Source organism: Lasioglossum baleicum, chromosome 12 (assembly GCF_051020765.1).
Source record: "Lasioglossum baleicum chromosome 12, iyLasBale1, whole genome shotgun sequence".
NCBI classification, from domain to species: Eukaryota; Metazoa; Arthropoda; class Insecta; order Hymenoptera; family Halictidae; genus Lasioglossum; species Lasioglossum baleicum.
The window spans coordinates 14,024,571-14,037,035 of record NC_134940.1 but is presented as its reverse complement, the minus strand read 5'-3'; the positions used below and the strand labels follow the sequence as shown (position 1 = coordinate 14,037,035).

The 12,465-nt window shown below is 34.2% G+C and overlaps 1 protein-coding gene across 2 annotated transcripts in view; it reads left to right on the top strand.

Annotated features, from left to right (window-relative positions):
• Positions 1-12,465, top strand: part of Vacht (Vesicular acetylcholine transporter) — a 130,347-nt gene that overhangs the window by 98,952 nt on the left and 18,930 nt on the right. For both annotated transcript variants that reach the window (XM_076435028.1, XM_076435027.1), the window contains exons 5-6: positions 9,900-10,072; positions 12,226-12,406. In XM_076435028.1, the coding sequence (XP_076291143.1) occupies positions 9,900-10,072; positions 12,226-12,406 (354 nt within the window). The remainder of the gene's footprint in view (positions 1-9,899; positions 10,073-12,225; positions 12,407-12,465) is intronic.

Here is a 12,465-nt window from a genome sequence, read left to right as displayed (position 1 = left end):
TTTGACTGGCAGTGGTAGGTTTAGTGTTAAGCAGAATTTCATATTTTGTCGATTCACGATGCAAAAGGTAATCCGTTCCATGTACGGTAATAAGGAGACCTTGAAATTTCCAAAACGCCCATGTGCAAAGTGTTCGCATCATAATATTTCCCCCCTCCATACCATGCAAGTTTCGTAGATATTATTTCTTGATATTATTACTAGACTGTGGATCTTTATGGAAAATAAAATATGTTTGCAGTGATTGCAGGACACGAGCCAAATAAAAATTGTATTCTCCTTTTAATTAACCTATTAAGCTGAAACTGACATATCGATGTTCTTCAATATTTTTAGTATGTCCTCTGTTTTAAACTGTACATGCCCATTTTCGTCCTAAATGCATAAAACCCTCAGTGTAATTATTATGGATAACAAAAATATTTAAAGTGGGCGATATTATTAGACATACATACATGTATGTAGATGTTGTTTGCGTATTTTCCTCGTGACGCAATAGTTCCGAATTTACGGAGACATCAATCCCGTCCATTGAACTTCCCGCTGCGCGGGTCCGGTTACAGAGACTTCAACAGAAGCTCGAACTCGACGCCGCTTCCCCATTAAACTGTTCTCTCATATCTTTCTCTCTCTCTCTCTCTCTCATTCTCGCTCGTTCCCTCTTCCCACCTCTTTTACCCTTCACTCTAGTTCTCTCCATTGTTTAATAACAATGGAATTCAACGGAATCTACTAATGTAGAGAGAGACTCCGGATTTTATGCATTTATAATTAAGAGTACTACATATTAAGAGTAGTAATATATTACTTTCACCACATGAAAATTATTAATGAAGAATATAAATTTATATTTAGCTCCTGCGTCTCGCGATTGATGCACAAACTTTTTATTTTGCATAAACATTTGGAGATCTAGTTATTAGTATTGTATGCCTCACTGTAAAAATCTCAACAGGAGAAAATGTCATATAACATTAATTGTGAGAAGCAGGAATATAGAAGGACTTTGTTACATTAAAAGCAACATTGCAACATTCTTGAATTTTTTAAAAATCTTTTACTGTTTTATATTTAGCCCAACCAATTTCTTGATAAATGCATAGAGATCCGCGGTCTACCTGTAACACTTTTAAACTAAATCATTTACATTAACAAATGACGAAATATTATATACGAATGACGACAGTTTCATGCCATTGCAGTCCGTACTCAATTTCTGAATCAGAAAACCAATTTGTTATTTATTGATACTAACGTCACTCGTTTACGTACATTTGCTAAATCGCCATTTGTTTATTACCACATATGATTGTTTATTGCTAGACTGGGGATTTTATGCATTTATTTTATTTAAATGCAAACTGACATTATTTCCGACACATTAAAATTATTAACGGAAAATATATACTTGTATGTAACTTCTATTAGAGTCACCAAAATAAAACTTGTGTCCCAACTCTACCTTCCCCTTCTACGATTCTATTCCCCACCCTCCCGCCGCGGCCCGGCCACGTGACGCGTTCCGTATTTCTCGTACATGCGTCACAATGTCACGTGACTAATTCGGTACTGGCAGAGATGGGGTAACTGCGTTTTCCTCAATTCGTGCTCCCTAGCCTTATCTGGCGACTCTGGTTACGTGCATGTGCTATGCAGGACTTACATATATTGTTAGAATTTTTCATTTCCTTGTCACGGAGAAAGTAAGAAAATAGTACAGTGACCCACTAATGGATCATGCAAATAACTGGCCACCGTAGCACTCGAGTATGCGGAAAAAGGCGAAGTATGATAAAGTCTAAAACTAATCAGTGCATGTGCAAGGTGGCCCACAAGCCACAAGTCACTGTTCCAATTCAAAAGACTTAAAAGATGAATAACTTTACTATTTTTTAATAATTTGTGTGTGTATTTATTATTATTGTGGTACAAAGTAAATGGAAATATTTTCAATTCAGTATGCTCTCCATTAGACGTTCCCAAAGAATGAATACCAAAACTGTAGAAGTAAAATTTGAAAATATGTAAATATTTAAGAAAAAGTTATTCATCTTTTAATGGGAAAGTGAATTGCGTAGATGCGAATATGTATGTGCAATTCTGTTAAATTCATTTTGTGGCTCTTTGTCAGCGCAAACTCAGCGTTATCGACCACTCGTCGGCCCGTAACCACTGTTGTTTGTGTATGTATGCGCCAATGGTTTCCAAAGCGCACCTCTGCACATCTCAAGGTGGTGGAAAAAGGTATACAGAAGTTTTCAATATTCTTCCGGAACACTGAATCCAGAACTAGGAACAAGTTCAATACTCACTAAGAAAAGAACCTCGACCAGGACAATTCACTTTGTGTATTTAGAAATGTTCGACGCGTTACATTTCGAAAATAAAGTAATTGCATTGCTCTAAATAATTCTTAATTAATAAGTTCGAACTTGTTCATTATTTAATTTGAACAAAATAATTGAAATAAAATATTATTTGGAAATAATTTATTTGATTTAAACGTACAATAAAAATTGTACTAAGAAAAGAACCTGAACCGGAACAATTCATTTTTTGTATTCAGAAATGTTCGACGCGTTACTTTTCGAAAATAAAGTAGTTGCATGGTTGATTTCAGAAGATGCTCTAAATAATTCCTAATTAATAAGTTCAAACTTGTTTTTTATTTAATTTGAACAAAATAATTTAAATAAAACATTATTCGAAACTTTATCTGTTTGACTTAAACGTACAATTGGACACGTAATATACAGGGTGTCCCAAAAATATTGTTCCACTGTACTATGAATAGTTTAATGGGTTGCAAACTGTGCGGCAAAGGTAAAGTGATTTCTTAACTGCTGAAATTGTCTTGGAACAGAAGATATTATCAGTTTAACGATGAAGTCAAAGAGAATGAAAGGTAGTCCATTATTCGCGCAGCAAATACTCCACATTACGTGAATAAAGTTAGCAGTGAGTGGTTCTCATTAAATTGCAGAATATCCACAGAAATCCTCGTGGAACATTCCACTTTGATTTCGTAATTTATCGCGCGTAGTGAAGGCACGATAGATCGAGAAGCGGCCAGATTTACGTAATCGTTTTTCACCATTGTCATCTGATTGGAGTAGCAGTTAATTAGTCTTAACGAACAGTTAAATGGAACTCCTGCGCCGACTGTCATTTGCTCTTGCCTGCGTGAAAATGTTATAACTCCTGCTAGCATATCCTTCAATTAATTATGCAGAAATAATGAACTATTTTAATACTTAAACGCTACAAAAATTAGCACATCTACATTTAAATTTGTTATTATTGTATTTGAACGAAATAATTGAAATAAAACATTATTTGTAAATATTAGGTTGTTGCAATGTCCGATTTTAGAATGCGACTCTTGTAAAACGTTTCGATCAAGAAATGCTTGTTACAGTCTCAGTGGCGGCTCAAGTCAAGTGGAGGCCCCAAGCGGTAAAAATTTTGGGGCCCTCAAACTCAAGTTAGAAATAGAAGTTACAAGAAAACTCTCGTAAACTTATTAAGAAAAAAGAAAAGTAATGAAAAATTTCATATACCGTTACATATTAGATAAATTTATTTAAAAATTCTTAAAATTTAAAATGTGGGACCCTAGTCGGCTTACCGTTAGATCTACCACCGTAACAGTCTATAGATTTATTATATAAAACTTTGAGGTACAAAGCTAATCCTTTAACACTAAACGTACCAAGACCGGCCAAATGACCGGTTCTAGATTTTTTATTTCACAATTAATGAGATTATAAAGATACTGTCATAAGAAATTACTTAATAAATAACTTTATTAAAGCACATATTATAATAATAACTGGGCAGAGTCTAAATAAATTAATTCTTGTCATTTTTTTATAAGGCAACCACGTGCTTGTTGCTTCTATAGCTTGGTTTTTGATGAATAGAAATAAAAAATAATCTTGTTTCTTCGAATGATGTAGGATTGCTACAAAATTAGGCGAGCAACAACCCATTTTCAGTGCACATGTACGCATACATATCGAGATGTGCGAGTGCTTTAGTGTTAGTGGGTCGTTTCACATTTTACGGGCGGCTTTTATATCGTATCAAGGTCTTCGATAAAGTGATCCTGGATCGTAATTTTTCTCGTTTCAGAAGGATTAGAATTGATGGGCTATAAATTATATTATGTAATACAATAAATATTGGCAAACAAATAAGTTTGGGATTTGCGAATAAATATAGCAATAACGAAGTATTGTACATCAACAATAAGATCAAATTAGATTCTTTATGGACAATTTGATACAATTTTTTGATGTTGAGCATCTGAACACTTATTTCAACATTCCAAGTATAGGTAGCGTACAACATTTAATCAAATCATTTTCCCAAAAAGGGCTGATTCCTGAAGTAATCTTAAGTAACTTTTTCCTTTGAGAAAATCTTCTCCGCAGCTTTGTTAAAGAGTTATTAACCCCTTTCCCCTGAAATATCGTGTCTGACTCATGATGAAGATTCTAAACAGAGTCTAATAAATATATATGTATGCTACTAGTTTCCTTTAAACCGAAATAAAATTCTACTTTGGTTTTGTTGACGTTGTGGAAATTTTTCGTCGTTGACGAAATTTTCTCCTTTTTTAAGAAAATATACGAATTAAAAATAGTTCTAATCACTGAAACCGTAAAATAAATCGTAGGGCAATGGGTTAACGAAAAGCAGAAAGTTCCGGCTCGGCCAATGCCAACGCCCGGCTCAGCGCGAGCCCCCAGTAGCCGTGCTTTGATTGCTCCGCGGTTTTTCGTTAATAATTCCTAAACAGTGTACTTGAAACGATCCTAGGAATCACCTCTTTCAAGGACGTGGGTTGGCAACAAAATAATTTCGGTATTTTAAGGTGAAGTAGAGCCCAATTTTTTTATCCAACCAATGAATTTTAATGACCAAGATATTCTCCCTTTTGTTCTATTTTAAAATATTCTATATTTTAAAATATTGTATTGATTAAAGTTCATCGCTTGAATAATGAAATTCGGTTTTCATTTCACCTTAAAATACCGAAATTACTTTCTTGCCAATCCCATACAACATTTCGTTTCGTATCTTTCGTGTATGTGTCCGGTACTGGCAGAGTTTTTCCCCTGAATTCGTGTTCCCTCCCCTCATCTGGCGACTCTGCCCTAGCAACGAAAAGCAAAAAATCCCGGTAAATCTGACGAAACGTGTCAGTGATCAATGTACTACCCCCATTCGTCGTACAGAAAAGCGCGGAGACCACCAGTGAACTCATCTAGAAACTCTGAAGGGAGGCACAAAGCAACCTGGGCTATAATCACATGCCCGCGATGAATAAGAAACCTCTCGGATCAGACGGTACGTGCGAAAGATCTTTATCGTTCTCTCGAATCATTGCTATCCGAACGAGCCACGCGTGTAGACGTGTCGCGGCGCATAACCACACATTCGACTCCATCCCCATGTTGTAAGCGTTGATGGTGTCCGTGATGCAATACTACACGTAGTGATGGGATTCGGAGAGCCTTGAGATTCGAGTTCTACCAAGAACAACATTTTGATGGCTCCCTTATTTTTCGAACAGTTTCGAATATTTTATAAAGTTTTTCTTACACAACCCCTCGGATTTTATGCCTTCTTGACAAAAATGAGTAGGTGTAAATTAAAACAGTAAAACCATTAAAAGAATTTAACACTAAACCTACCGAGCACTAAAAGCAATGGAAATGTTGTAGCTTGCAAAAATGACGAGGCTCTATTTACAGTATGTGGTTGGATAAAGAAATTTATCGAATCAATTTCCATGCAAGTAACTTCGTCATTTCAATAATTGTAGGAAAATTATTAATGAAAAATATAAAACAGGTCATTTGACCTTAAAAATACTGTTATATTATTTCTATCAATTAATCTGTCTAATTATCAGCTTTTCGCTGTTTTAATTTGTATCTACCAATTTTTGTCATAAATGCATAAAATCCGCAGTCTAATTACTACGCATGAAGGATATAAAAAGCATATGATTGAAAGATTAGAATATTTATTAAAGCAGGAGTTACGAAAATGTGCAATATTTTGAACAAAAATTATTTCAAGTGCCTTCGAATTTGTAGTGGAAAATAGCAAAATGAAATTGAATAAAACTAGAGGTATGAACCTATTTTTATTCAATTAACACACTGCTCGTCTGATCATCCTCTTTTTAATAATACCTTTACAATTATTTGGTCGATTTTGGTTTTATAATTTTGCAATTGAACTGATAGCATTCGAATTCTCAGTCGTTTAAAAGTTCGCGAACAAGTGTATTGAACTCTCGCTACTAAATCCATACCGCTCGATGATAGGTACTTTCTCATCTGCCTACTCACAATTCGGTTAATCGCATTCACGCGAATCAAAGCGCCGCCGTACCGCCAGAGAAATGTTGCCCAGCGAGAGTTCGTTTCACAGAGTTCTGCGGACTGATTTGCGTTCTCGTTGCGTTCAGCGCACAAAGCGTGGCACCGTTTGCACACCATTTGCGCAACTTCGCGTAAAGACGAGACGATTGATGAAACATACGATCGAACAGCACGAGTTCAACTCGTCTTGCAACCAAGAAACTTCAAGCTTGATCTTCGCGAATATTTAGTTCGGCATTATTCGACTGCGGATTTTTATGCATTTCTGAAGAAAGTAACTCGGTGAAATATATATAATGCAGTGAAAAATATAAAATTCTAGAATATTGTTATGTCGTTATCAACGTGGAAAGACTATTAAGGGGTGAAGTGTGTATACAGAGAAATCCAAAAATTATATGTTAAATATCTTTGTAAAAAATGAGTATTGGCAAAAAAGCACGGACACGTGTCTGCTTATTTTGTCTCTAGAATCACCACAAAAAGGTTCGTTACAATTGGCGACCCCAGAGATGTGACCCCTCCTTGTTAATATTATATATATTGTAATAAAAATTGATTTTCAAGTTCGGTAAAAACAAAACGATTGTGTCACTGCATCTACAAAATAGAGATAGAAATCTAGAAACATAATAGAGAAAGTATAACTTAAATATCTTTATTAAAATGTCCATTAAAATTTTAACTATTTAAATAAAACGATTGTGTCACTGTATTAAATTTTAACTATTTAAATAAAAATTTTAACTATTTAAATAAAACGATTGTGTCACTGTATCTAGAAAATAGAGATAGAAATCTAAAAATAGAATACAGAAAATATAAATTAAATATCTTTATTAAATTTATCTCCATTAAAATTTTAACTATTTAAATGAAACGATTGTATCACTGTATCTGGAAAATAGAGAGAGAAGTCTAGAAATATAAAAGAGAAGATATAAATTAAATATTTTGATTAAATTTATGTCCATTAAAATAATGTATTTTATAACAGTTATAACGTGCAATTCCATGCAAATATTTAAATACGTATTTCGAAATTGAACACTGCAATAATCGTATACGATATACGTTGAGAAGCGTTAATTCTATCACAAAGTGGTTAAAAAAAAAAGAAACAAATGCTTCGAGCTTACAGCAGTAGCTATGTCAATTGAAGCAGTACATTTTTAGAGAACAAAGACCTCTCGGACAGTGCAACTGCCATTCGAAAATAAAAATCTATATAAAGAACAATTTCCTAGTATGCCACAAGCTATAGACGTCGCGATTCAGACCGTATACATACCGGCTTTTTTATCAGCGATGCGACCAATGTCTGAGAAAACATTCGATCGTTCTCATTCCAAATTTATCTCTTGGAAATCCGTGTAACTGTAATGACAGCCATCATAAAGTTCTACAAATATCCATGTCTATGGTCGCCTCTGAAGAAGAATCTAATGTATTGTATCGACGTGGGAACGAGTTATGTGGCGGACAAAAAGAAAGTTTGAATAGTAATGGATACGATAACTAGCGGAACTTTTACAAAGTGAAATTTTATTTTAAAGCTGCAATGCTTTAAGCCGATAGAGAGAATTGATAGTTTCTCGAAAACAGTGAAACGAATAAAGAAACTGGGTACAGAAAAGTAAGTTTAATTCGACATTTTTCCAATTGCAATTTTGATGTTCATTAGTTGAATTGGACGTTGTTTCCTGCGAATCGGTTTCAGCTTGGCCAGATAATTAAAAGGAGAAAGAAATTTTTATTTCACTTCTGTGTCTTGCAACCAATGCAAACATTTTTTTTTTTGCATAAAGATCCGCAATCTAATAATTACATTTAAGAAGTACATATATAATATAGATTTCAAAGAATATGGCTTTATAATAAAAATATATAAAAACTAGAGTAATTAAAGGATAAGGACAACAGTGAAAACATAAAACAGAGCGGATTATACAAATTAAAAAATATTACCATTTAGCGTCCTCCATGAAACTTGTATTATTAATATTGATCGTAAAAAACGTAATTTGAAAAATGCTAATATATTACATATAACATTTCCTTCATAAACATTTGAATTTGTTTAAACTAGTAAGAAGATTACTATTTACTTAACGCAACCGGCACCATTGAATCCGTACAGTCGTTATAAATTAATAACAATAAATATTAACGTTAGTATTACCAGAGTGTTTGCTGTAATCAGTTAACACGATCATATTGAATCCGTACAGTCGTTATAAATTAATAACAATAATATTCACGTTAGTATTACCAGATTAAGCCGTTTAATAACTTTTAACAAACCACATTCGCTGTATATAGGTAAATTCCGAATAATTATATTCACGCGTGTGGCAGCTGTGACACTTTTACAAAAATTCAATAAGGATTACTTCGATGCCTCATTAAATACGGATTAAACAATGGCGGCCCGTTCAAGCGTGACGCTTTCAATTTCGTTTACGTAGTTTGTATACAACCAATTACCGGGACGCATCCGCGAGAAAGATATTGACAAACTATCACGGTAAAATTGCTATGGAAATATGTAGAGATTGATTGGTTGCAACATGTCTCAGATTTTTTACACGGGTTACACGTTTGTTTAAAATAATTTATGCGTTGTAAAGTCGAAGGGAAATAATTCGGATTAATTAAAGATTTCAAACTCTTAAATTAAAATAATAATTTTTATTTAATTTACTTAAAATAAAATAATTTATGTATCGTAAAGTCGAAAGGGAATAATTCGGATTAATTAAAGATTTCAAACTCTCTTATAAATAAATCCATTACAAATTAAACCTTTACAGTGAAATCTTCTTTCCCAATGAAAACTAATATATTCATAATTACAGTTTCATAATTGAAGTGCAAAAGTTACATTAATTAAAGAAAAGTCTATATACTTCGTAAATTTTTCATTTGAAATCTGTAAAGTGACAATTTTCTGTATCAAAATTGCAAGAAACAGGGTCTAAATGTAAATGCTCTTCCTGAACCACTTCAACAAGTTGCAAATGGTTACATTGATATAGTTACATTACTTTAACACGTTCTAGTTGTACCACTCTAACTTTTTGCACTCGAATATGCAGGGTGTTCGACTAAAGGTACGAAATCGAAGAATAAAAATATTGCGATTTCGACTTCGTTTTTAATTAGTAATAATTAAAGATTCGCCTAAAATGCTGCAACCCGACCGACAGTGGTGAACGTTGCACAGCTATTAGAATGCGCATCTATGAATTTTCAGCTTCGAAACCGAATTTTAAGAAACGAAAATAATTTCGAAATGTCGATTTCATATCGAAGTTACGAAATACTAAGTTTTCATTTTTACAGTTTTAGCATCTCGTTATGGTTGCCAACATATAATTTCTTCAGATTTTTCAAAGGCGGGGGCACATAGTTAAAAATATAAAAAACTAATCATTTTTGGAGGAATGCATGAAATCAACAATCAAGTAATTGTTATTTGTTTCGATCTGTTTACAGGCGACCGAGTGGTGGTTAAAAGATATGTATATGTCTGTCCCATTGGCTTTACCAATCAACAGTAATCCTGGCCTAGCAGCGAGACCAAAACGATTTTCCAACCAAAAAGATGCTGCAGTGTTCCTCGCAAGGTTTATAACGGAGCTGCTTAATTACCAAGAACTATTAGATGTGTAAGTATATTCTTTAATTATTCAATTTCGAGTATTGCTGTAAAAGATAAACAACAAGACAAGATTGGGCAATGTTAAGCGAAAATGTACATATCAACTTTATGTATCGGGTTGGAAAGAAAGCTCGTAGCGTTTCCAAATTAAGAATCGAAGATAAAATTAAGGTGTTTATTCATATGTTCATTCAATAACACGAGAAGTTACCTCGAGAATGGCAAAAAGTAATGGAACAGAATGGAAAATATGTTATTGAATAAATCTATGAATAAATATCTGAGTTTTAGCTTTCAATTTTAATTTACAAACGCTACGAACTTTCGTTCCAATGTCATTCTAAATATCAGCTTTAAAATGTACAACACCTTTCAACAGAATTTTAGCTGAATATTAGTTTTAGCTCTGATATAAAAAAAAAATATGCAAACGTTACAAAATTTGTTTCTCTTTGTCCAGCAAAATGGCCATGTCACCCATATTCGAGTGACAGAATACTATTTCTCGTGAGTTTAAAATTCATTTCTGCTATGACGGGAAAATTGCGTCGAAGCTTATGGTCTGTAAAATAATTGAAAAAGTAAAGAGAGAAAAGTTCATTTTATTAAATGAATTACTTTGATTTTGCCTAATTGTTGTAGTGATCGCTGATTCAAGTGTTAAAACGTGTTTGTATAGTTACATATATTATTTAGAGCAGATTGTAAATATTTCAGTAGCATTGATCGAAAAAGCAGAAGGAGGGTTCAAGGAACTGTCCCGATGAATTTGCGTTAATTCTGGAAAGAAAAGGAGGAAGCATTCCTGACTGCTTCCTTCCACGACGAGCACAGGATAAAGGCTTTCATCCTCTCAATGCAGCAGCATCCTTTACGTTTCTCTCGCGCAACGAGTCTCTTTATGCTCGCGTTCTACGGATCTTAGATCCCGGATTTCCTCGCAGACGTGCGCTGCTCCCTTCGCTAAATTGATTTCGGTGCGGCTTCTTTTTGTCCGCGGACAAATCAGCTCCAAATGACAGACCTTTCGAAGAAAGCTCGGGTTGGCTGTGCTCGACTTCGCGTTCTTCCGATTCGACACTTTCTACTCCGCGATTAGATTAGTCAGCCCTATTCTACAATTTTATCAGATTTCTGGTGCTCAAGGTCACCTGTAGGTCATCTTAAGAACTTGAGCATCTTCCTTCAACTTTGTACTTTTTCTGTCGTTGAAAGACGGAATAAAAAAATATTGTATAAACTCTGATAAAAGGTAACGACGACTTCCAAAAAACTATGAAAAAATAACCAGACAGAAAAAAATTTGTATTCTATGATATTCCACCTGCGGTACAGTTTTAATTATGTCATAAGTATTGTTTGTGTGCCATTAAAAATAAACGGCATCCTTTAACCAGTGCCGTAACGAGGGCGTGGCGAGAGAGACGCCCGCAAACGGGCACAACTGAGTTTGGGACGCAAAACAAAGAATACCGACCCGGTTGAGGGTCGCTTGGACGCTTCTCAAATCTTGCAAAAAAATAGCGAACTCTCATTACAAAACAGGTATCCAAATCTAGACATAGAATTAAGGATTTTCATAACAATGCCTGTAACAACAGCTTCCTCTGCAAACGTTCGTTTAGCAAATGAAAAATTGTAAAATCGTACCTTCGTTTAGACGCGCTTCATACCCTCGTCACGGCACTGCCTTTAACATCCTGTATATCTAAACTAATTTTAACCTTTATGGTCGCCTCCAAAGAAGAATCTAACGTATTGTATCGACGTGGGAACGAGTCACGTGGCGAACAAAAGAAAGTTTAAATAATAATGGATGCGATAACTAGCAGAATTTTTACAAACCGCAGCTGCAATACTTTAAGAGGATTATTATACCTTGATAGTTTATTTAAACCGATGAAACAAATAAAGAAACTGGGTGCACGAAAGTTAGTTTAATTCTACATTTTTCTGATTGCAATTTGGATGTTCAAACATGTTGTTAGTTTCATTCATAAATGTTTGTAAAGATTAAAACTAATTTTCTGTCTGATGCCTGTGGAAGACAAAATAAAAATGTGGTCACTACTTCATTTCGTTCCTGGCTGGCTGAAGATTCGTAATAAAAGCATTTGTTCTTTAATTCTGTATAACGTGACAAGTACGATTTTGTTGCAGAAACGGTTTAGAACCTGACAAGGTGAAATCAAAAGATGGAAAGGGAATGGAACCGCTATGTATGGCACAACATTATCAAATGTTCCGCGTGTATCGGCGACCAGGGATCAACAACGATGAACAAATTATACTCGACAGAAGCATGTCGGGAAATAACATAATCATTGCACACCATAATCAGGTATTACTGTTGAGCATCAATTATTAAAACGTAGCATTCATTATCTAATATTTTACTCA